This window comes from Leuciscus leuciscus (genome assembly GCF_965113295.1).
Source record: "Leuciscus leuciscus genome assembly, chromosome: 21".
NCBI classification, from domain to species: Eukaryota; Metazoa; Chordata; class Actinopteri; order Cypriniformes; family Leuciscidae; genus Leuciscus; species Leuciscus leuciscus.
In genome coordinates this window covers 37,128,684-37,155,505 of record NC_138745.1, presented here as the reverse complement: position 1 = coordinate 37,155,505, position 26,822 = coordinate 37,128,684, and the positions used below count along the sequence as shown (strand labels likewise).

Genomic DNA, 26,822 nt, shown 5'->3' with positions numbered 1-26,822 from the left:
GAGAGAGAGAGAGTGTGTGAGAGAGAGAGAGGGAGAGTTGTGTGTGTGTGGTGTGAGAGGGAGAGAGAGAGAGAGAGAGAGAGAGGAGTGTGTGTGTGTGTGTGTTGTGTGTGTGTGTGAGAGAGAGTGAGAGAGAGAGAGAGAGAGAGTGAGAGAGAGAGAGAGAGAGAGAGAGAGAAGAGAGAGAGAGAGAGAGAGAGCATCATGCATTTGTTTTTTCAAACTAATAAAAGTGTATTTCTAGTTTACTCCGCATCAGGATTAAGGTTTAATGGCCTCAGACTTGTGGACTGATGTTACACAGAAACTGCAGAACCACACACACTCCGAACACGAGATCAGTGGAACACTGAAGAACATGTGGAGTGTGTGTAAAGAGCCGGCTCTGTGTGCTGGTGCTGATGGAGGTGTGCTGTTGCCATAGCGACGCAGTGTGTGACGTACAGGAAGTAATTAGGCAGAAGAAACACAGATGCTTCGAAACTCATCGTTCACTCGTCAGGAACACACACATTACTTACACTTCTAATCTGATGTTTTAGTTTCACTGCGAGTGTCAGAAAACTGTGGAAGATTGATTGTTGGGATTGAAGAGGAAGGATGAAGGAAACACTGTGTGTGTGTGTGTGTGTGTGTGTGTGTGTGTGTGTGTATGCGTGCGTGCGGGTGTGTGTGTTTATTTAGACAGTTTTATTAAGTTATATAACAGACATTTAAAAGCAAAGAATAACAAACCCATCCAGAGACCCGAGGCCTAAACACACACACACACACACACACACACACACACACACACACACACACACACAAAACAGCCACTCAGTGAGTGAGTGATTGAGTGAGTGTGTGTGTGAGTAAGAGTGTGTGTGTGTGGTGTGTGTGTGTGTGTGTGTGTGTGAGTACCATTAAAATCATAACGCACCCTCATCACACATCATAATCACACAATACACAATAATTACCATAATCGCATTTCATACAACTCTATAATCAACGTTATCATATCACATAAACTATAATCTCCACCATCAGATTTCATAACACATTATACACTATGGCCACCATAACAATAAGAGCATATCATAACACACTCAAATCATCATCATTACATATCATAACACACTAATCACCATAATCACATCATAACACACTATAAACACCATCAGATAAGACACTTTTATTACAGATATTATCAAATTATCAAGATTGTAAGAATCTCTGTGCGACTGACAGTGGAAAATAATTTATCCATAATGTGCTGCGTTATGCCTGCTTTGAAAATATTAATTATGAACAAACACCGGGACAAATAAGTCTCAGCATCGCATACATGAAATGAATATCACAAAACAACGCACATGAATGAACGCCACATCAACACACACACTCTGACTGTGTCAAACAGCAGCCAGAAATATCAATATCAATATCAATATCAAAAATCAAACATGGATAAAGCGGTTGGTTTATTAATTAATCAATAATTATTACCTTGTGTGTGAAATCCTGATTATAAGCGACGCGCGCAGCGCTGATCTGATCCATCACTGAATGAGCGCGCGGGGCGCGCTGCGCGTGTCCGCCGGTGCGCGCATATGCGTGACGCAACAACTGAAAACCTACGTCATTCCCACACCAGTAAACTCATTACACGACTCTTTATTACAAGCCAAAAACAAACAAACATGCAATGTTTTAAAAGCACAGAAAACCATGTAGTTCTTGTGGCATTCAATAAAAAAATATAAAAAAGAAAACACAAAGTCCACTAGAAACTGTGAGTTTTATTATTATTATTATTATAATTATTAACAATAACTGTGACACACAACACACTGACTGGCTACAACAAATGTTTTTAAATTAAATAAATAATAATAATTAAAAACACAAACGCACAGATTAATGATGACCACCAGATGGCATTGCAGAATAAAAGAATAACTGTGTTCCTGAACACCTCATATTTACAAGTACTACAGAAGATATTACAGTTTTTCTCGATTGTTTACACATTTTCTGAATTCATGCCTCATATTCTCAGAACTCTATACACACACACACACACACACACACACACACACACACACACACACACACACACACACACACACACACACACACACACTGGGCAAAACCCCTCAATTCTCCTGCAAAATGAAACTTTACATTCAAAACGATGTTATTTCTTCTCAAAATGGTTTTTTTTTTTCAAATGACACACACAAACCATCATATGAATAGACATTTGAGAACCAGCTGAACACTGATGTGCTCACTGTAAAACACTGATGAGCTCACTGTAAAACACTGATGAGCTCACTGTAAAACACTGATGTGCTCACTGTAAAACACTGATGAGCTCACTGTAAAACACTGATGTGCTCACTGTAAAACACTGATGAGCTCACTGTAAAACACTGATGTGCTCACTGTAAAACACTGATGTGCTCACTGTAAAACACTGATGAGCTCACTGTAAAACACTGATGAGCTCACTGTAAAACACTGATGTGCTCACTGTAAAACACTGATGAGCTCACTGTAAAACACTGATGTGCTCACTGTAAAACACTGATGAGCTCACTGTAAAACACTGATGTGCTCACTGTAAAACACTGATGAGCTCACTGTAAAACACTGATGAGCTCACTGTAAAACACTGATGTGCTCACTGTAAAACACTGATGAGCTCACTGTAAAACACTGATGTGCTCACTGTAAAACACTGATGTGCTCACTGTAAAACACTGATGAGCTCACTGTAAAACACTGATGAGCTCACTGTAAAACACTGATGTGCTCACTGTAAAACACTGATGAGCTCACTGTAAAACACTGATGTGCTCACTGTAAAACACTGATGAGCTCACTGTAAAACACTGATGTGCTCACTGTAAAACACTGATGTGCTCACTGTAAAACACTGATGAGCTCACTGTAAAACACTGATGTGCTCACTGTAAAACACTGATGTGCTCACTGTAAAACACTGATGAGCTCACTGTAAAACACTGATGTGCTCACTGTAAAACACTGATGTGCTCACTGTAAAACACTGATGAGCTCACTGTAAAACACTGATGAGCTCACTGTAAAACACTGATGAGCTCACTGTAAAACACTGATGAGCTCACTGTAAAACACTGATGTGCTCACTGTAAAACACTGATGAGCTCACTGTAAAACACTTATGTGCTCACTGTAAAACACTGATGTGCTCACTGTAAAACACTGATGTGCTCACTGTAAAACACTGATGTGCTCACTGTAAAACACTGATGTGCTCACTGTAAAACACTGATGTGCTCACTGTAAAACACTGATGAGCTCACTGTAAAACACTGATGTGCTCACTGGAAAACACTGATGTGCTCACTGGAAAACACTGATGTGCTCACTGTAAAACACTGATGAGCTCACTGTAAAACACTGATGTGCTCACTGTAAAACACTGATGTGCTCACTGTAAAACACTGATGAGCTCACTGTAAAACACTGATGTGCTCACTGGAAAACACTGATGTGCTCACTGTAAAACACTGATGTGCTCACTGTAAAACACTGATGTGCTCACTGGAAAACACTGATGTGCTCACTGTAAAACACTGATGAGCTCACTGTAAAACACTGATGAGCTCACTGTAAAACACTGATGAGCTCACTGTAAAACACTGATGAGCTCACTGTAAAACACTGATGAGCTCACTGTAAAACACTGATGAGCTCACTGGAAAACACTGATGAGCTCACTGGAAAACACTGATGAGCTCACTGTAAAACACTGATGTGCTTACTGTAAAACACTGATGAGCTCACTGGAAAACACTGATGAGCTCACTGTAAAACACTGATGTGCTCACTGTAAAACACTGATGAGCTCACTGTAAAACACTGATGTGCTTACTGTAAAACACTGATGAGCTCACTGTAAATGAGTTACATGTTGTGGTCATTTTGTCTCAAGTACCAGTATTTGTGTGCAAATAATTGAGGAAAAACTGTAATGTATAAGTATAAATCACCCCTAAATGTAACATATACTCATTTACTCAGCCAATCTCTCCTAACTCGAAAGACACAATAAGAAATGTTTGAAGCTCCAGACGTTTGTTCTGAAATGTTTCAGTTGGACGTTCGTGTAACATTTGTAATGTTACTATTTGTTTCAGAGAACATTCAAAAGTAACGTTCCCATAATGTTTGATGAATGATACAGTGGAATGTTTCCTTAACGCTCACATAACGTTTTTAAAATGCTTTACAAACTGGACATTGTGAATGTTGAGAAGGTTCAGATTTAACTTTTTTTTATACCTTTAAGTCCCCCTGTCAATCATTCTATCCCTTAAAACTCATCTTTGATCACCAAAATTACCAATATTTAAATGTTTTTTCTTACATTCAAATATCTTGAATGTAACTCGACACCCTTGCCTCATTTAGTGTGCGTGGTTCTATGAATATGCAAATGAGCCCCGCCTCCACTCACTCACTCACTCAGCTCAGAGATCCACTGGTTGACGATCACACGTTGATCTGATTGGTTACAAGGTAGTTTGTGACGTCAGAAACACCAGCGATTTCAAAGCGTGTTTTTGAGACTGTCTTTGGTTCACTGCAGTTTTAAGGAGGAAATACTCAACTTATGAACTTACACATGCTTTGTGTTAAAGCGTATTAAAAACACCACATAGACACATAAACAACATTAAAAGCTGGATTTTAATGGAAACGTTAACAAAACGTTCTTAGAATATATTTTTGTTAGCCGGCCTTAAACATCACGGTATTCTATAAGAATGCAGTAATCATTCAGTTTCATGTTTTCATTCACTTTTATGCATTTGACAGACACTTTTCATATATGATCATTACATGTTCTCGGACAGATGTTCCACATCAGAAGAAAGACACACATGGTAAGTCAAACCTTCATCATCATCATCATCATCTTCCCTGACTGGGCCTCAAGCAATCAAGACTACACCAGCATCTTGTTCTGCGATCTGACATTGTTCTCATAGTTTGAGGGTTTCCACAGTTCTCCAGACGTCTGGTCAGATCTGGAGACGATCCTGAGCCTCAGCTTCACTGATCAGAGGAACTCATGTCGAATGTCCACAGTTTCAGAGGCTAGATTAGCATTGCTGTTTAAGTTTACACATGACTGACAACATGGCAAAACAAACTCATTCACATTAATATTTCACGCAAAACAAACCTCCCGAGTCTCTCTTGAGTGTTTCTGAAATGCTAATTAATCCAGTCTCACAAATCTGGCACTACAAGCACTGACAGGCGTTACAGTAACGGTGATACAGATCGTTTATATAACTGTGCTAAAGCTAACCGCGCTAAAGCTAACCCGCAGCGATTCTGTGTTTCAGCAACACGAGTTTGTTTGACAAACATCAGAGGAATGATCTTACATTCGACTGTAAATACAGGAGACAGAGATTAATCTACACACTGTAGACTGGATTTCAAACTGGAGACAAAAGCTTTTCATGGGTCACATTCAGATGCATCTGTGCATGATTATGAAATATTATAATGTAAATTATCTGTTTTCTATGTGAAAATATAGTAAAGTGTAATTTATTCCTGTGATCAAAGCTGAATGTTCAGCATCATTACTCCAGTCTTCAGTGTCACATGATCCTTCACAAATCACTCTGATATGATGATTTGATGCTCAAGAAACATTTATGATTATTATCAGTGTTGAAAACAGTTTTTTGCTTTTTGTATTTCAGGATTCTTTGATGAATAGAAAGTTCAAAAGAACAACATTTATCTGAAATAGAAGCTTTTGTATTGAACTATATATTAAAATAGAAAACAGTTATTTTAAATTGTCATACTATTTAACAATATCACTGTTTTGTTGTATTTTTAATCAAATAAATGCAGCCTTGATGAAAATCTCACCGATCCAAAACTTTTGACTGGTAGTGTATGCATCCATATACCTCTATCCCCCCCCCACACACACACTCACACACACACACACACACACACACACACACACACACACACACACACACACACACACACACACACACACACACACACACACACACACACACACACACACACACACACACACACACACACACACACACACACATAGCTGATGTCCGTTGGAACTGGGAGACTAATTGCGGTGGGAATAACAATGAACAATAGCTCTGGTTGCCCACATCAGGACATTCCTGAACATTCCTTTGTCTGATCCTCAGTCTGTCTCGCATGTTTACCAGAGACTGAAGCTGGAGACAGACGTGAGCTGCAGTGATGAAGATGAAGAAGATGATGAAGAAGCCAGTGTGTCCTCATGCTGTTGCACAGGTGGAAAGCAGAATGTGTGTAAATATGCAAGACGTTCCCGGTCCAGTTTCTCCCAGAGATCTGCTCAAAGACACAGAAAACCCTGGCATACTCATACAGTCCAACCAAACATTAATCAGACACCAGATATCATTTTTGATATTGTTCCACTAGTGTGATCACGATCAGGACACTATAGTTCAGTTATGTGAGTGAGGAGAGCAAAATAAAGTTAACTGTGAAATATTACACCCAAAAAAATCTTCATATACAGTGACTACCAGTAACATTTTTAAATCCAAAAATGATTGGGACACTTTGAGCTGATCATGTTTTGCTGAAGTGTTTTGTCTTTAATTGCTAATGCTCTTTTTACACACAGACTGAACACAATGAAGCATTGCTTGGTGATTGGTTGAGCTAAACTGGTATTATCTAATTGTGTAGTTAAATTTAACAGCTGACAGATATTCAACATAATTCATGTGTGAGACAGTCTAACAGAAGGACGGACAAAACCAGTCAAATATCAACTGAGTTCTGCTCATATTTTATTACCATTTTCTAAACTATAGTGAATAAACTGAGATAATGTGAGAAATGTTGAAGGTGTCTGAATAAATGTTTGTTTGACTGTGTGTGTGTGTGTGTGTGTGTGTGTGTGTGTGTGTGTGTGTGTGTGATGGAGAAGCTCAGGAACGCCTGGAATCTCCCGCTCATCAGAAGTTCTTGTTAGACCAGTTATTGAGTGTCTGAAAAGCTCAGGTCATAAATATCCGAGACACTCATTTCCTGAGACTGAGATCCGCTGGAAGAGACGCTCAGGGTTATTAAGGGTTAAATTATGTACTTTTCCCGTTGCTTTTTATATAATTCAACAACAGCTGTTATCAACGGCAGCCGAATATCTTTCTGCTCGTCCCTCTATCAGAGCGTCTGCTAAATGACTTAAATGTAAATCTTTTCCCAGGTTTTCTATGAACGTGGGAAACATGGAAAAATTATTCACATTCAAGGGAAAAGGCCTGGGAAAATCTTGACATTTCTATTGGGAATGTGAATGTCTGAATCCTCCACTGAACCTCATTTCAACTATTAAATTCATTAAAAAGTAACAAACGAACAAATAAAATGTTAGTGGTGCAGTCCTTGTTTTGTTTTAGGTTATATATGTTATAGTATATTTATATTACATTTACAGGAACATGCAGGAAAACTTAAGTAGGCCTTCTCTGCAGTGACTAACAATCGTGTGTGTGTGTGTGAGAGAGAGAATATGTGGGTGTGTGTGTGTGTGTGTGTGTGTGTGTAAATGTCTGTGCTAAAGGACAAAAAGCGTAAATTCCTCTTTGTACACACTACTATAGCGAAGGTACAGCTTATGAATATTAATTAGGTCGCGCTTACGTTTTGATAAACGTCATTGAGCGTCTAATCACCAAACGTTATTAATATGAATTGCGCCAACGCTCTTCTACAGAGTTAATTGGCTATCTCAGCAGCACCCGCCCACCAGTGCCAGGCTCTTAGCCAATCAGTGAAGCCGAGCGCCACAGAGTGTGATTAATATTCACGAGGCAACGCTTCGTCATAGTATGACTGTAAAGCTCGTACAGTAGAGAGTGTATGAAGGGGAGGGGCGATCGGGGACGCGCATCGGAGACGCGCATCGGGAACTTCAGCCACAGCTGAACAAGCGCAGAAAGTGAACGATATTAAACCTGGACAGTAACAAACCCTGTGTGAGATACAGTATGGTGAGTACAGGCGATTCTTCTGGTCAGTAATCGGATGGCTTACAGAGTGATATACTTTATCATCATGTTTGTACAGATGAGATGAGTTATGAACTGTGTGAGCGAGACAGTATTGACATTGAAGCAGGTTTTTCCTCCTCAGGTTGTTTTGAAAGCGTGAATGTTTCTTCGGTTTACGACACAGAGAGGTTATCTGGCGAGGAAAGAACTTTAACAATGCCCTTCATGTGTATTACCAGTCACTGTTATTATTCGAATCATTGTTTATCAGTTCAGTGATTATTATCTTAAGACATCTTTACGTGTCAGTTCTGTCTGTTTACTATTAACAGCACAAACTTCCTTCTTCATTAGTTCAGCATTTAACCAGTCGCTGTGGACATCAGCTGTCAGATGAAGTTTCGATTAACCTCTGATGTTGTTTTGGTCAATCGATCAAATACTATTAATAGAACAGGGGATTTTAAGCCTAAACACACACACACACACACACACACGGAACCCAATTGATTGGATGGTTGTGGTTTGCTATTGGTGGATCTCATGTGAGTGACAGGTTATAGCCCCGCCCTCATGCCAGTCAGAGAAGAGTTATTTTGATTGAGGATTACGAGGCTCATGAATTTAAAATGATGTGTATCTATAAATCATTTATAATTAATACTGCAGAATTTAATTTTAAAAAAATTCATAAAAAAAATTAGGAACGGTCAGTTTTGGTTTGATGGACCTGGAATGGTCAGGGTCTGGCTGGTGTAGGCTGCAGCTACACTATGTAATTCTGAAAGTATCAGTGAGTTGTAATGCATGAAATCCAGGAAAATCCCATTCACTTTCTCCATAGGGGAAATTACTTAAGAGGGATAGTTTAGTCCTGAAAATGAAAAATATCCCATTATTGACTCTCAAGCTTTCCATGTGTTTATGACTTCTTTCAGCCAAACACAATCAGAGTTATTAAACAATATCCGGCTCTTCCCAGTGTTATAATGGGAGTGAATGGAGCCTGAGATTTTGAGTCCATCATCATAACAATAATCCACACGCCTGCAGGGGTTAATAAGGCCGTCTGAAGCCCAGAACAATATCCATATTTATAACTTTATAAACTATAATCACTGGCTTCCAGTTACGGCCATACAGGAGTCTAGTTCATTGAAAGAGTGACCTCTGACCCGACGATGACCTCTGACCCGACGCACGATGAGTGACCTCTGACCCGACGATGACCTCCTACCCGATGCATGAGTGACCTCTGACCCTACGATGATCTCTTACCCGACGCATGAGTGACCTCTGACCCTGACGCATGACCTCTAACCCCACACATGACGAATGACCTCTGACCAGACGCATGATGAGTGACCTCTGATCCTACGTATGACAATTGACCTCTGACCCGACACATGACCTCTGACCCGACAGATGATGAGTGACCTCTGGCCCGACGCATGACCTCTGAACCGACACATGACACGTGACCTCTGACCCTACGTATGACAAGTGACCTCTGACCCGACAGATGAGTCACATGATGAGTGACCTCTGACCTGACGCATGACCTCTAATCCTACGTATGACAAGTGACCTCTGACCCGACGCAAGACGCTGACGAGTGACCTCTGACCCGACACATGATGAGTGACCTCTGACCCGACGCATGACCTCTGACCCGACACAAGACAAGTGACCTCTGACCCAACGCATGACCTCTAATCCAACGTATGACAACTGACCTCTGACCCGATGCATGATGAGTGACCTCTGACCCGACACATATCCTTTGACCCGACGCATGACAAGTGACCTCTGACCCGACCAATCTTGCATTTTTTCTACTTATTTTTAAATGAAGTAATTCATTATTATGCTGGATATTGTGCAGCGCACACTGCCTACTATTAACACATATATATAGTAAATGAACCAGCAGGTTTTCTTTGGTCTCTTTGCTGATGGAAAGCACATCAAAAAAGTGTTTAAAAAAAAAAAAAGCTGATTTATCTCAACTCTGGTGTGTGAAATTGTGCTTTATAAATATATTGCCATTCCACGATAAACAATGTTGTCACGTGACTTCAGTGCATGTAACAAGCGGCATCCAATCACCAGTCTAAACGGTCAAAATGTGTTTGAGTCAAACACTGACTGCATGAATCTGGATCCCCCAGTGACCCCGTGACCCCATCATCTGTGTTTCACTGGGGCCAGTCGTTCTGTAATCAAGTGTCTGATTAGTCAGAGTCCTCTGACTCCAGTCGTGAGGTACAGACATCAGTGGAGGACGGCCTCTGTGTTCATTACTGGCTGTTTACTGTGTTCATCTGAGATATCAGCTCTGCCATAATCACTCTCTCTCCTAATCCGGGCGATCTGGGTGTGACCGTCTGTCCCTCATTAAGACCCTGTTAAACGAAGACAGTAGAACTGCATTATAGAACCGAACCGACTCAGTTTCATGACGGCTGTGTGAATGAAACCGTTCTAGTTTAGGGACAGGTTTGCAGGGAGAAAATAGAAAATACGCTTGACTTTGTTATTTGTTCATACAAGCGATCAGTCAGTAAACAGTGTTGTCGATCCCACACACTGAGCCATCAGCAGTGCAAACATTAATATGCCAACATGTGCATTTATTCTGGCTCTACCCGTCGCTCTTGTGTTTGTGTGTAAACGCTTAAAGTCTTCGCTTGACAGATCAACATCCCTGAGGAAACCCGAGAACATGTCCTTATCGCTCGGGAAACTCTAGTTCAGTCACTCATCATGAGCCATGATGCTCGTTTAGGCTTCGGGATTTTAGTTAAAGTGCTCTATTGAGCTATTTTAACGGTTCTTAATGTTGTTTAGAGTCTCCTAGCACAGGTTTACATGCATATAGTCATAAAAACACTGTAATGTCCTCATAATCTCCACTGCAGCTTCAGCTCTTTCCTCTCAGTGTCTGAAACACTTCCATCAAGGATTCAGTCTCTCTAAGCTCCGCCTCTCTGAGAGCTGCTCTGCTGTGATTGGTCAGAAAGCAAACGCTCATTATCATATCTGAATCTCAGCTCTTGATCACAGTGATACAAACAGTGACGATGGCGTGGGTTTTACCGTATCAATCTCAGAAAACAGCGTCTTCTCCACATGAACAACACCAACCAAACTCTTCCAGTCTCAGATACACTACAGTGTTTGAGGGCGGAGCTAAGAGACGCTGATCAGCCAATCAGGACCACAGGCTTTATTTTCATTATTGATCTTCATATTCCAGCGTTTACAGTTGCTGACAGTGAAACTATGAGTTATTATCAGATATTCTGTGGCTGAAGCTCATGATGGTCAAACCCACATCCGCTGTTCCTCCAGGCTGTACACACACACACACACACACACACACACACACACACACACACACACACAGTTTGATGACCTCATTTCCTGTGCAGCCACTTGTTGATGTTCGTGTTATTGGTCCTCTGGGAGCATCTCAAGGTTTCTCAGGAAAGAATCTGTGTGTGTGTGTGTGTGTGTGTGTGTGTGTGTGTGTGAGTGTGTGTGTGTGTGTGTGTGTGTGAAAAAAAGAAAAATGAGAGAAAATGAGCATTACAACGAGTGTTCCAGCTCCACATCTCAATCAATCTCATCACAGTAAAACTTACACAGACGATGTTAATGGTCCTAAAATAGGCTTCGTTTTCAATCATGTTCTTGAAAGGCTTCGTGAGATTCTCCTCTTTCATCGAGTTTGTTCTGTAATCTATTAATATAATTAGATTATATCTGATCTGAACATAAATCAGGCGTGGCTCCCCGTAACCCAAAGTTCTCTGTGAACGCTATTAATACACTCGCTATTTATAGCGCCGGCATTAGAGCGGAGGAAGCCTTTCGTCAGAGTTAAAGGTCTCAGTTATGATTGAGATGCTTGAGATTTATTTAATTTGTAAAAGCATCAGCAGAAGTCCGACCGTTTATATAAAGTCCTGATTTATACAGTCATGAAGAGATAAACGAGCCTAACATGATGTTTCTGAGTATGTTCATTTCTTTTCAAATCTGTACGTTATTATATAAGTCGAATATTAAAGGAGAGATTCAGCGAATATGATCTTTTCATACAGTGAAAGCAATGATCAGAGATTGTGAAAAAGCATAATAAAAGCATCTTCTGAAGTCATGCAATGCTTTTTTGTGACTTAACAGACTCACGGAAAATTATATTAATATTTTTGTGCACAGGCTTATGCATTATTGTTATGATATTGCGATGGGAGTTTTTTAAAATGGTGCTTTTTGGATTTTTTGGTCATTTTTAGACAATTTGAGCTGTTGTTGAATGAACAATAAACAGATGCATGACTTTTTTCAGTTTAAACAAAACATGATGTGGAGGAAATTAGACTTTTTTTATGGGGTGAATTAAAGTCGTGTGATGTGATGTTCTTCTCCTCTATTGTGTCGTAAATCCGTGTGAAACGCTTCAGGAACGAGAACAAATGTGGGCGGGGCTTGATTGTGTCCCTGGGGAATTGATTGGATGGTTGTGGTTTGCTATTGGCTGATCTCATGTGAGTGACAGGTTATAGCCCCGCCCACATCATCAGAGAAGAGATGCTGCAAGAGGAACTTATTCTGATTCAAGATTATTAACACAATAATGATGATGTGCACCTATAAATCATTTATGATAAACACTGCAATATTCCATAAAAACAAAAAACAAACTAGAATTGTCATTTTTGATTTCATGGGGATTTAACGGGAAGAAGGAAAAGTCTCAGCTCATGTCAGGATTCTCAGATGATTCTCTTCTGGTCTCTCGTGGGTTAAACGCCAGTGATTTCTGTGTTTTTTTGGTCATCTAAAGTAGGTCTGTTGTTGCCAGTGTTCCCAGTGAAAGCTTGGCACGGCCGGCTCCGGGAGCTGTCCGGATCTCTGTGTCCCGGCACAGAAACACAAGCTCAAACTGGGCCGTGAGGAAGACCGCAGGGCTGCACACGCTTTAGACTCACCGGTTCAGGAGTCGGTCAACATTCAAGCCTATAAAACAATACACATCATTTCAAAGCAGCTTTACTGAAAATGCATTACATTACAATTTACAGTGATCTGTTATCAGAGTCTGCGTATTAGTTATGTATTTCAGAAATGCACATATACACAATCACAGTTAGCTAAAAATGTATTAATATAAACAATGTATTACTTTAAGGCAGAAACAATGAGCTCATTGAAGTAATGAATACATGCTCGTTAACAAATGATAAAAAATTTTTTTCTATATATCCTATATATCTAAATATCCTCTATATATTTATCTAAACATTTTTTTGTTTATTAATGCAAGTGGAGTGGAACTCTGTATAAACCCAACTGGGTTTCGTTTCCCCTCCTTGTACTGTATCCATGTGATATTCGTGCAGAACAAACAAATAAACAAACAAACAAATATACAGTACAGGCCAAAAGTTTGGACACATTACTATTTTTAATGTTTTTGAAAGAAGTTTCTTCTGCTCATCAAGCCTGCATTTATTTGATCAAAAATACAGAAAAAAAAAAGTAATATTGTGATATATTATTACAATTTAAAATAATTGGTTTTCAATTTATTATACTTTAAATTATCATTTATTTCTGTGATGCAAAGCTGAATTTTCAGGATCATTACTCCAGTCTATCACATGATCCTTTAGAAATCATTCTAATATGATGATTCATTATGAGTGTTGACACAGTTCTGCTGCCTAATATATTTGATGAATAAAAGGTTAAAAAGAACTGCATTTATTCAAAATAAAAAAATATTTTCTAATATAAATCTTCTTTACTATCACTTTTTATCAGTTTAACACATCCTTGCTGAATAAAAGTATTGATTTATTTCAAAAAAAGAAAGAAAAAAAATGACTGACCCCAAATGACTGACCAGTAGTGGATATTGCTGTTACAGAAGATTAATATTTTTAAAACATTTGCTTTTTTTACTTTTTATACATTTTTTATTATGAAAAATAATATGAAGCAGCAGAACTGTTTCCAACTTTGATAATGAATCATCATATTAGAATGATTTCTAAAGGATCATGTGATAGACTGGAGTAATGATCCTGAAAATTCAGCTTTGCATCACAGAAATAAATGATCATTTAAAGTATAAAAAATTGAAAACCAATTATTTTCAATTGTAATAATATATCACAATATTACTTTTTTTTTTCTGTATTTTTGATCAAATAAATGCAGGCTTGATGAGCAGAAGAAACTTCTTTCAAAAACATTAAAAATAGTAATGTGTCCAAACTTTTGGCCTGTACTGTACATGAAAAGTTCATGCAATTTTCCCCAAACACACGCATTCTTTTCACTAGTGATGCTTCAACATTTCGGAAACAGAAAATATACGTCTGAAATTAAACTTCGACACGCGGAACGTGAACCGATCATCTCTTCCTCTTTACTACTAGTTACCGCACCAAATAAACATGAATGAACTTTAAAAGATACAGAACAACTTCCTGAAAACAATCAGTGTTTCAACCGCAGAAATATGTCAATAAAGCAGCTTTTAATGGGAATATTTCTCATAATGTCTCGTTTAACCTCAGAAAAGCATCTCAATGACCATAAACTCAATAGTTAGAAAAATGAACTGAGGAGCGTTTATATGCACTATATTCATTATATTTAGTCTTGCTGTCTTCAACACAGGAAAGACGTGTGTGGGTAAACGTTGACTAAAGGTGTGTGTGTGTGTGTGTGTGTGTGTGTGTGTGTTTCGGGGCTGATCATGCATATATTTTCTCGTCTCGTGTCGCTGTGTTCTCTGGTCGCTTCGCTCCGCCTGTGGAACCAGTTTAACCGTGTCCAGTGTGACCCATTTACAGGACCTGAGAGAGACACACAGCACGCTGTAGCCTACTTACACAAGGCTATATATACACCAGCACTTCACACTCATTCAAAACTTTCCTCTGGAAGTGCGATGATGAATTTAATGTGTGTTTGTATTTACGGCTTCGTCTATCACTGTCGTTCTCGGTTTGCAACTAGTGTTGCTCGAATGTGAATGAGTTATCTAATCAACTAGTTGGTCTTAATTGGCTGGTTTTGGGATCACCTGATGTGTGTTTACATACAATGTATTGTTGTATTTATGTTGTAGACGTCTAGACCGCGTGTGAATCATAAAGATAGTTCTCCTGAGGTTTGATCGCACAGATCTGTGGCCTAGAATACTTTACAAAGATGCAAAATTAGCTCGTCTATAAACTGAATCAGATGAACCGTTTACACCTGCTATTAACATCCATCTCAGCATTAAATCCTGGAGTAAATCCACATCTGGAGGAGTTCAGAAACACATGTGTGTAGTTTGAATGCTAATGAAACCTTGTTGCACTTGTAGTTGCATCATTAGCCCGTCATGTTCGTGATGCCAAAACACGTTTTTTGAGTAAATGAACAGGCAAATCAACATTATTACTGAACATTAAGTGTCTTTTAAAACAGGCTAGAGACACATTTTCACACTTAAACATCTTTAAAAGATTTTTTACTTACAATTTCTACCCGATAAAATGTTTTAATCTGTCGTTCTAGACTAAATGTGAGCATGCATTTACTCATCTCTCTTGCACAAAAAAGATTCAGGATTCCTCAAAATGAATAAAATCAGTGAAATGCAAAATCAGAATAATATGCAAACCTCCAATAATTAAATATGTTAAATAAAACAAATATTTTTATGCATTAATCTCACTTTATTGACAAATGTACTTGCTGCTGACCTTCGATAATTCAGTTAAACCATAAATAAAAATGACTGTAGATTTTGTGTTGAAGTGTTAAACTTTCTACACGTGAATCTGCATTTCCTTCAGTCTAATTTGATCTATTTTGGTCTGATAGGGTTTTACATTTGCCCAAAAATAGAACTTTTTTGCTATTAAAAAAAAAAGTAAGCCCAAACCAGGTAACGTAAAAGTAACGCAACGCATTACTTTTCCTAAAAAGTAACTAAGTAACACAATTAGTTACTTTTTAAGGGAGTACTGCAATATTTTAATGCATTACTTAAGTCATTTACTTACTTTCCGCAACACTGCACACACACACACACACACACACACACACACACACACACCACGAGTACATGATGTAACAAAGAAAAGAACCAAGACACTGAAGGACGGAGACAGAGAGAGAGACAGAGAGAGAGACGGAGAGAGAGAGAGCTTGAAGGGGTCTGAGAACGAGACGAGCTACATTACACACGTGCAGCGGAGAAATGAGTTTCCCTCGGACACACACACACACACACACACACACACACACACACACACACACACACACACACACACACTGAGACAGAGAGAGACTGAAGCACTTCAGCTAGAGAAAGTGAAGCGGACTGACGGACACACATCAGTATCAGTGTCACAGAACCGGACGACATGCAGGATTTAACATCAGGTATGTGATTAAAGAAGAACCGTGTGTGTGCGTGTGTGTGTGTGTGTGTGCGTGTGTGATGACAGGCACTAGTTCAATCTTAGTTCAGTCATTCTCTCGCTAAAGAGACTCATTGTCTAGAGACTAAATAAAGCATCAACTTCTCTTGAGATGTTTCTCCTAATATTCCTCAGGAGAAATAAATCAGATTCGGGGTGTTTTAACGCTCCACTTGTGGTGTTTGTCAGTGTAAACGCACTCGATGGACGTGTTTGACCATCGCAGCTTCTCATGTGTGACGCAGCGGTATAAAACTGTGAAAATACATTCAACTTTCATCTCAAAACCTTGTTTTTTCTCTCTCAACTGACCTGCAAAAACAGTTGTGTGTGAACCGGAGAGTTTAGAGATATACAGCTCAAATCAGTGATGAAAACGGTTCATATTGAGGTTCATCTCTTGAATCTGAGCAGTTGTTGAGATTAAAGAGTGTTTTTCTCTGGAGAAACAGGTCAACAACATGTGGGAACGTTCACAGCTCGCTGTACGTCTGCATTGTGATGAACTTCCATGTGAAAAAAGGAAATGCAAGTACATGTGACTTTCAAGCAAAAACCTCATTGTTCTCCATTGAATCTCATTGTTGTCTTGGAGAAAATGTCAGATTTGTCAGAGGAAAGTAGGAGGCAGCAAACGCTGAGAGTGTCACAGAAACCATGATGTTTACTTGTAACCCGCGTGTCGTACGCTGAAGATGATCAGTGTGTTTCTGTGAGACGGAGACGTGTATTTAAGGAAGAGATGTGTATCTGTGATCATGACGACTCGAACACTGACCCAGTTCATGTTCCTCGTGAAACATGAACCACTTCAGCTGGTTCATTATATTTACATTTATTCAAAGTCACTTACAAATGAGGAACGGATGCAATTATTCATAGTGCTCAATGTTAGTGTGTGTGTCTATGGTTGTGGCTAGTTGAGCCGTTTCTGATAATCATATGGAGGATTAGATCTGATCCACCACAGAGGAACAGAGGCGGTGAAGGGTCTGGAAAATGACCTCGAGCCTCGTTATGAAAGAACAAACCGCTGTAAGAATTAATTGTTTTTAAAGCTTGAAGTTCATGTGGAACATGTTGTTGAGGCACATTTTTAAAATGTAGGAGGAGACGCAGTAATTCTAGACTTAGATTTCCTCATTTAATGAGTCATGTTTCTATTTTTATGACGAATGATTCACAATAATTTACATTATAATAAAAAATGTCCCCCTGTAGTCAATAATTGTATCCCTTAAAACTCATCTTTGATCCAAATGTATATATTGAAGCATATTCTCCTTGAAAAAATTTCTTTATGCCTTAAAATATCTTGAATGTAACTCGACACCCTCGCCTCATTTAGTATGCGCGGTTCTATGAACATGCAAATGAGCCCCGCCTCCACTCACTCACTCAGCTCAGAGATCCACTGGTTGACGATCACACGTTGATCTGATTGGTTACAAGGTAGTTTGTGACGTCAGAAACACCAGCGATTGTGTGTTTGAGACTGTCTTTGGTTCACTGCAGTTTTAAGGAGGAAATACTCAGCAATGCTGTCGACTTATGAACTTACACATGCTTTGTCTTAAAGCGTATTGAAAACACCACATAGACATATAAACAACATTAAAAGACGGATTTTCACCTTTAAAATATAACATAATCAGTTTGACGGCCCAACCGGGTCAGACTCGATGACCTGAGTTTGGGATGGATAACCGGTCTAGCTTTAAAACTTGTTTAACCAGTTTGAACAGTCATTCACTGAGCCGTTCTGAAACACAGAAGTAAAACACACCGTTTCTCCCTGACACTTTAGTTTAAGCAAACAGAAACGCAGATGTTATGAACGGTTAGGAGAGATTTAATCAGCTTTAGTGCTCGTATTGTTTGAAACTGTCGAGGCAATCAAACTAGGATTCATTACTCTAATCTAGATTAATCCCATATGATGATGAGCGCAAGTGAGTTAGTGCTAATGATTAGCATCACTGATGATGATTAGATTCACAGTTTACTTTATTTTTCTCTCCTCACTTGCGTAAATGAGCTATAGTGTCCTGCACACACGAGTGAACATGATATCTGGTGTCTGAGTGATGTTTGGTTTGACTGTGCGCAGGTTTTCTGAGCTCCCGGGTCCTCAGCCATGGCGCTGATCCAGTCTCTTCCCGTGTCCATTGACCACACAGGACCAGGCCTGATGGGAGCGATGGGAGCCGTCAGCAGCATGAAGCCCAATCACATCACTTATCCCGACCGAGACAACATAGAGGTCAGCACCAACTTCCGCAAGGGAACGCCGGGATCGGGACGCCTGTTATCCGACGCTTCACAGGTTGGAAGCCGAACCCCATCCAACAAGAGGAGAGGAATCGTCGGCAGAGCGAAAGGCTTCGGCACTCGATCATATTCCCATGAGGACTTGATACGGGACTGGAATGATAATCATTTGGATGTGGGAATGGCTGGTGTGGACGGGCCTCCGAAACTGGTTCCTGTGTCTGGACAGTTAGAAAGGGTGAGTAATTAGGCCTAATTGAAATAATTTTTGTAGTAATTTTCTTATCGTATGTTTCTGGTCTTATTTTGAATGATTCATAATGTTTTTGTTTTTTTTGCACACATTTTTTTTTTTTTACTTGTAATTTTTCATTAAAATATCATAATTTTCACATGAAAAAAATAAACAGGATTAGGGATTATTAAAAATATCCTGTTCCCCTCTATACTCTCCTATCGCTACCATAATAAAAGCACAAAAAAAGCGCTTTTATTTAAAAAAATGTATATCAACCAATTTTAGACATTTTATTACATTTAATTTATCAATATTATATTTGATTTGATTTAATTCAATAGAATTTTTTTTATATTTATTAAGTGAGTGCTTGATGAGTGCAAAGGTAGTTAGTTAAATAAATTAATGAATGAAAAAACGTTTATTTAAAAAAATTTTTTATCTGCATCATATCAGCCAACAAAATTATATTACAATTAATGAATCAATATAAAAAAAAAATGTTTTATGTATATTTATTAAGTGTGCACTTGATGACTGCAAAGGTAAAGTTAGTGTTTACATTTTTTTTTAGCAAAAGCATTATTTTTTTATTTAAATTTGCATCATATCAGCCAATATTAGAAATTTGATTACATTTAATTTATCAATATTTTATTTATTTTATCCAATTGAATTATTTTAATATTCATTAAGTGAGCACTTGATGACTGCAAAGGTAAAGTTGGAGTTTAAAAAAATAAAATAAAAAAGCACATTTATTTAAAGGTGCAGTGTGTAATTTTAAGTGGCATCTAGTGGTGAGGTTGTGAAATGCACCCAACAGAAGTTACGGTGGCCGACAGGAAGTGATGTCGTCGTCTGAGACAGCAGAGAGTAGCCAGTTAAATAATGAGGTTTCTTTACAAAGATAAACTAAGAAATTAGGTTTACTCGATTATTCAGTAAAACAATGTTATTGTGAATATTATTGTTACCTGTTCATCATTGTGTCAGTGTTTTATTCGCTGACTTTAGCAAGCTTCTTATCACGAAGAACAACATAGTGACGAAACGTGTGTGTTCGTTCAGGGCCACCGTAGAAACATGTGGATGTAAGCGGACCCGCGGTGTGTGTAGAGAGAAACGCCTCATTCTAAGCTAATAAACACATAACGGTTCATTAAGTAAGGTCTTTATACACCATTGAAAACATAGTTATGTGTATGATATTGCATTTATGTCAACAGATCCTCCTAACTATTACACAGTGCAACATGCTAATGCTCCCGTTACTCATCATTTCTGACTCCGTTTTCTCCCAGAATGCTCAGCAGGCCATAATCAGACCCACTGCCTTCAAACCCGTCATTCCCAGGAGCCGGAACGGCATGCAGTTCTTGTCTCCGCGACCCGGCGCCGGTCTCTCGGGAAGCCAAGGAAACCTCAGCAGGTTTTCTCCGGAAGACGAGGTGATTTCGCCCGACAGAACGACAGAACGGCGCAGTTCGTACAGCGGCGCTCGCAACGGTTTGTTCAGCCAGTCTTTCACCATGACGGAAACGGCTCGCGACTCTTTAGCGAATCTCCCGGCGTATAACCAGAGCGAGGCGAGCAAACCTCACGGACACTCGAACTCCGACAGCGGGCGCTCCTCGTCCAGCAAGAGCTCGGGGTCTCTGGGGGGCCGAGGACAGATGATGCTGTCGGACGTGTGTTCGGGAAGACCTTCGCCTCCACCCATCGAGGTCTACGAGAACATCATGAGGGATCTGGAGGAGAAGCTGAGAGAGAGGGATCAGGAGCTACAGCAACTCCGGGAAAACCTGGATGAGAACGAATCCGCCATCTGTCAGGTGACTGTTTTCATCTCTATTTGGACCATTTAAAGCTTTTAATGTTATGTGACACATTTTAAAAGCTGAATAAATAAGCTTTCCATTGATGTATGGTTTGTTAGGATTGGACAATATTTGGCTGAGATACAACTATTGAAAATCTGGAATCTGAGGATGCAAAAAAATCTAAACATTGAGAAAATTCTACATTTATGTTGGCGATTGTGTTGCATTCACTCACAGAAATAAATGTTTTATATATTTACGGTAGGAAATTTACAAACTATCTTCATGGAACATGATCTTTACTTAATATCCTAATGATTTTTGGCATAAAAGAAAAATCTATAATTTTGACCCATACAGTGTATTGGCTATTGCCACAAATATACCCAAGTGACATGTGATTGGTTTTGTGGTCACAAATCATGATGACTCACGAGTATTTGCGCTAAATCTGTGCAGATTTGGTTGAAACACGAACTTCTCCAGCAAAATGAGTAAACATAAGAAGTAACACGCCAAATTGGCTCGTGATTTGACAGCGTTACCCGCCACAGTTGTTCATTTCAAACCCTGATCCAAACTCAAACTGAAGACTAGTTTCTAACAGATGATATGCCTGTGTGTGTGTTGGTTTAGGTGTACGAGGAGAGGCAGAAGCGCACGGAGCTGGAGATGGAGGAGTTCAGACAGACGTGCGCCGCTAAGATGCAGAAAGCGTCCCAGAAAGCTCAGCGTGAGCATCAGCTCCTGCAGCTCCAGGTGTTTCAGCTCCAGCAGGAGAAGAAGAAGCAGAACGAGGACATGACGCAGATCCTGCAGGAGCGACAGAGACTCGAGGAACGCTGCAACTCCTACGAGCGGGAGCACACACAGATCGGACCCAGACTCGAGGAGAGCAAGTGGGAGGTGAGGAGGAGTCCGATCACAGCCGTGGCTAGGGACTATCTGAGATCGTGAGACTATGCTTAGGAAAAAAAGCAAGATTTTGCTTTGCATGCATTTCTCAGCCGGCTCTAAAACTGCAGTGAAACAAAGACGGTCTCAAAAACACGCTTTGAAATCGCTGGTGTTTCTGACGTCACAAACTACCTTGTAACCAATCAGATCAACGTGTGATCGTCAACCAGTGGATCTCTGAGCTGAGGGAGTGAGTGGAGGCGGGGCTCATTTGCATATTCATAGAACCGCGCATACTAAATGAGGTGAGGGTGTCGAGTTACAGTCAAGATATTTTAAGGCATAAAGAATTTTTTTCAAGGGAAATATGCTTCAATATATAATTTTGGTGATCAAAGATGAGTTTTAAGGGATACAATTATTGACTACAGGGGGACTTTAAGAAAAGATCATGAAGACAAACAAATTATTGTGAATCATTCGTCAAAAATAGATACATGACTCATTAAATGAGGAAATCTAAGTCTAGAATTACTGCGTCTCCTCCTACATTTTAAAAATGTGCCTCAACAACATGTTCCACATGAACTTCAAGCTTTAAAAACAATTAATTCTTACAGCGGTTTGTTCTTTCATAACGAGGCTCGAGGTCATTTTCCAGACCCTTCACCGCCTCTGTTCCTCTGTGGTGGATCAGATCTAATCCTCCATATGATTATCAGAAACGGCTCAACTAGCCACAACCATAGACAAACACACTAACATTGAGCACTATGAATAATTGCATCCGTTCCTCATTTGTAAGTGACTTTGAATAAATGTAAATATAATGAACCAAAAATCCCTCAGCTGAAGTGGTTCATGTTTCACGAGTGTTCACCGCGTATACTAAATGAGGCGACGGGTGTCGAGTTACATTAAAAAATGTTACGCCATGAAGACATCCCCAAGTCAAAAATTTCAAGTGACCGATAACATCAACATTTTTCAATTAGTCTGACGTATTATTTCTCATTGAGCCAATGTTAACAGACTATTGCAACAAGAATTTCACTTGGGCCAATTGAAAAATGTAGATGTTATCGGTCACTTGAAATTTTTGATTTGGGAGGGTTAGACATTTTTTACAGTGAAGGATAAACGTTTAAATTTGTAATTTTGGTGATCAAAGATGAGTTTTAAGGGATACATTTATTGACTGCAGGAGGACTTTAATGAAAATGAATCTTACCGTCTAAATTTAAAGGATTAGTTCAATTTCCAGATAATTTACTAACCCCCATGTCATCCAAGATGATAACGGGCTCTATCTTGCACCCAGCGCAATAGACTCTGTACACCGCCGCATGTATCATTCCTATTTTGCACTCACGCACAGCGGACTTTTCCCTCCACAGACGCACGTCGGTAAATTAGGAAATGAACTTGCGCTCCCGGGGGCGGTTCAGCGAAAAGAGGAGGCGTGTTCCAGCGCAAACGTTCCCTGGTGCTATTTTGCAGTTTCAGAGGCGCGTTGCACGTTATTCATATGCTATTTTAAGGGCGCATGCTTGGCCATAATGTAGCGTGTGCACAACGCTCATACACTTTGCTTATCTAATCTACACAGACGCAGCAGTTTTCTTTTTTTTTTTGCATACATTATTAAAAGGAAAAATATTCCACATTAGGGAAATCATTGTGGTGTCCATTAAGATGTGAAAAAATAGGCATAAATCTAGCTTACACATTTACCCAAATTAATATACGCCTGTTTAACCGAAGCTAATCTGGGTGTGTTTCTCCATCCCCAATGTCACTTCTCTGTGTTTTACGGCCCTGACGAGAACGTTGCTCTCCTCGGCTGTGAACCGCTCCTTGCGTGCGTCTGGCAAATCCGTTGTTATAATAGCATCTGCCATGGAACAAGCGCTCCTGCTCTTAAAGGGAATGTGAGATGTCGCTCTGATTGGTTTATTTCATGTTACGCCCAAACCACACCTATGAGTAATAAAGCTACTTCAGACCAACCCATTTTAGATTTGCGTCGGGCGCAAGAGTCATTTATCCCGCCGGTATAATAGCAACAGCGCCCGAGACCTGCCCACAAAGTTACTTGCGTTTCGCGTTTGATACTTGCGTTTCATATCGTTAAAATAGGGCCCAATGTCTTTCTTTCTTCAGTCGAAATAAAATTACATTCCAGGATTTTCCTCCATATAGTGACTTCAATGGGGTCCAACGGGTCGAAGGTCCAAATGTGAGTTTCAGTGCAGCTTCAAAGTCTCGACACGATCCAGCCGAGGAATAAGAGTCTTATCGACAAACCAGCGGACATTTTATAACAAAACTAAACATTTATATACTTTTAACCACAAATGCTAGTCTTGCAGTAGCTGTGATGAGACACACATTACGTAATCACGTTGAAAGGTCAAGCGTGACGTAGGCGGAAGAACAGACCGAGTGTTTACAAAGCAAACGTGCAAAGACTGAGTCAAATGCCATATACCAAAAAATAAAAGGTAAAACAACATCATCCGAAATCCTTGTTCTACCTTTTAAATTTTTGTGGGGGAGAGTCAATTATCAGGACATTTTCATTCTGAAGTGAATTAATGCTTTAAAGCCTCTTGAAATGATAGTTAAAGGTGCAGTCTGTAAGAATGACTAGTGGTGGAAATCGGTACTGCAGTCCAAATTCAAAATATGGGAGATCGTCGTTTCTCCCGCCTCCTCAGACTCGACGCTCACGCGGGCCGCCAGTTTGAGACACGCAACAGGAACGAGCGCAATGGACAATGAAAATAGTTAAATTGGCAATGTGAAGAATCACAGACCAAAACAATAACAAACATTCCAGCCTGGAAACGCACATTTCAAAGTAAAGTAACTGGTGTTTTTTAGAGGAACGAGTGTGTGAACTCAGCATGTTTCCTCAATATATGCAAACTCTATGCTTTAGTAGAGTGATAAAGTTACGTACAGCACCTTTAAGATGTAACAGAGTCATTTGTCGCTGTGTCCCTCAGGTGTGCCAGAAGTCCGGTGAGATTTCGTTGCTGAAGCAGCAGCTGAAAGACCTTCAGGCGGATCTGGCCCAGCGAATCGGTGAACTGGTGTCGGTGCGCGGGCAACTGAGAGACGTGTGTGGGGAGCTGAAGACGTGCCAGAGTCAGCTTCAGGAGGCACACACGACCTCACACACACGAACCCTGGAGCTCGAGGTCTGCGAGAACGAGCTGCAGCGCCGCAAGAGCGAGAACGAGCTCCTCCGGGAGAAAATGAGCCATCTGGAGGAGTCGACGTCTCATGAGAACGAGGATCTGAAAGCCTCCAAGCATCAGATCGAGCGACTCAAGGCCGAGCTCGCGTTCGAGCGCCAGCATTCGTCGGATCGGGCCGCTGCGTTCGAGAGCGAGAGGAAGAGCTGGGAAGAGGAGAAGGATAAAGTGATTCGATACCAGAAGCAGTTGCAGCAGAACTACGTGCAGATGTACAAGAGAAACCGTGATCTGGAGCGATCGCTTCGTGAACTAAAGCTCGAGCTCGAGTCGAGAGAGCAGGACGACGAGAGCAGTGGAAACGAAGTCACGTTCGACGACATCGCCGCGACCGAGATCTGAAAGCATGTTTGTGTGAGGAAGGCGTAGCGGGAATCTGTCACGCTAAAGCTACGTATTCGTTACACTGCAAAAAAATGCTTTTCTTACTTAGTATTTTTGTCTTGTTTTCAGTCTAAATATCTAAACATTCTTAAATCAAGATGCATTTACTAGAGGAGTGAAGTGATATAAGATATTATGTCTTGTTTTCTGGGGAAATAAATCAAAATGAAGTGAGTTTTTGCTTAAAACAATCTAAATTATCTGCCAATTATCTGTTTCTGTTTGAATTAAGATTATGTTTATTACCCCACTGGCAAAAACTCACTTCATTTTAATTTATTTCCTTTAAAATATCTTTTATTTAGACATTTGGACTGAAAACAAGACAACAATACTGAGTAAGAAGAGCACGGTTGCAGTGTAGGGCTGGGATTATAAATCGATGCATTGTGAATTGTGAATTCTGGATCGATTCCGAGATTTTCCGAATGCGTCGCGACTCTCTCTCGAAGCAATTCTGAGCTTGTTTTTTAACAGCGGAAGGTCTTCCGATAGTTCCGAAGTTCTTCATAAAGTTTGAAAAGGTTGAAGCGTGTTTGCAGTGGCTGTTCACATTAATCTTGCATCATAAAAGCATTCTGAGGTGCGAGTACATTCTCAGATTCAGCCGAACGCAGGAGCGCTCTTCTTCATTAGCATTTGAGCGTGCGGTTAAAAACTAGCCTAGCGCCATCTGCTGTTAAAAACTAGCCAAGAGCGCCCTCTGCTGTTAAAAACTAGCCTAGAGCACCCTCTGCTGTTAAAAACTAGCCTAGCGCCATCTGCTGTTAAAAACTAGCCTAGCGCCATCTGCTGTTAAAAACTTGCCGAGAGCCCTCTGCTGTTAAAAACTAGCCTAGAGCGCCCTCTGCTGTTAAAAACTTGCCGAGAGCCCTCTGCTGTTAAAAACTAGCCTAGAGCGCCCTCTGCTGTTAAAAACTTGCCTAGAGCGCCATCTGCTGTTAAAAACTAGCCTAGAGCGCCCTCTGCTGTTAAAAACTAGCCTAGCGCCATCTGCTGTTAAAAACTAGCCTAGCGCCATCTGCTGTTAAAAACTTGCCGAGAGCCCTCTGCTGTTAAAAACTAGCCTAGAGCGCCCTCTGCTGTTAAAAACTTGCCTAGAGCGCCATCTGCTGTTAAAAACTAGCCTAGAGCGCCCTCTGCTGTTAAAAACTAGCCTAGAGCGCCCTCTGCTGTTAAACTAGCCTAGCGCCATCTGCTGTTAAAAACTAGCCTAGAGCGCCCTCTGCTGTTAAAAACTAGCCTAGAGCGCCATCTGCTGTTAAAAACTTGCCTAGAGCGCCCTCTGCTGTTAAAAACTAGCCTAGAGCGCCCTCTGCTGTTAAAAACTTGCCTAGAGCGCCCTCTGCTGTTAA

General features: G+C 40.2%; 2 protein-coding genes and 2 long non-coding RNA genes across 6 annotated transcripts in view; 3 read left to right on the top strand and 1 right to left on the bottom strand.

Moving 5' to 3' along the window:
* Nucleotides 1-26,822, top strand: part of LOC309485581 — a 109,947-nt gene that overhangs the window by 48,936 nt on the left and 34,189 nt on the right. The gene's annotated exons all lie outside the window — the stretch shown is intronic.
* lzts2b (leucine zipper, putative tumor suppressor 2b) lies at nucleotides 7,947-26,325 on the top strand. 2 transcript variants are annotated; one of them, XM_082152425.1, is made up of 5 exons: nucleotides 7,947-8,090; nucleotides 18,702-19,100; nucleotides 20,405-20,935; nucleotides 21,560-21,829; nucleotides 24,832-26,324. In XM_082152425.1, exons 2-5 carry the CDS (start codon nucleotides 18,729-18,731, stop codon nucleotides 25,423-25,425), a joined length of 1,767 nt encoding a protein of 588 aa, XP_082008551.1. In that variant the 5' UTR covers nucleotides 7,947-8,090; nucleotides 18,702-18,728; the 3' UTR covers nucleotides 25,426-26,324. The 2 variants fall into 2 exon arrangements, with proteins under 2 accessions (XP_082008551.1, XP_082008552.1); XM_082152426.1 differs by lacking the exon at nucleotides 7,947-8,090 and adding an exon at nucleotides 16,415-16,553 and having other exon boundaries at nucleotides 24,832-26,325.
* pdzd7b (PDZ domain containing 7b) overlaps nucleotides 11,477-26,822 on the bottom strand; it is a 35,591-nt gene continuing 20,245 nt past the window's right edge. For both annotated transcript variants that reach the window (XM_082152421.1, XM_082152420.1), the window contains one exon: nucleotides 11,477-13,118. The gene's annotated coding sequence lies outside the window, so the exon portion shown is untranslated. The remainder of the gene's footprint in view (nucleotides 13,119-26,822) is intronic.
* On the top strand, nucleotides 23,753-24,683 carry LOC309485578. Its single transcript, XR_014201231.1, has 2 exons — nucleotides 23,753-24,380; nucleotides 24,445-24,683. It is a non-coding gene; the product is annotated as an uncharacterized lncRNA (long non-coding RNA).

Coding starts and splice junctions, on each gene's coding strand:
- lzts2b (XM_082152426.1), top strand. CDS start 18,729: ATGGCGCTGATCCAGTCTCTTCCCGTGTCCATTGACCACACAGGACCA. Junction 19,101..20,404: donor TGTCTGGACAGTTAGAAAGG/GTGAGTAATTAG, acceptor GTTTTCTCCCAG/AATGCTCAGCAGGCCATAAT. Junction 20,936..21,559: donor ACGAATCCGCCATCTGTCAG/GTGACTGTTTTC, acceptor GTGTTGGTTTAG/GTGTACGAGGAGAGGCAGAA.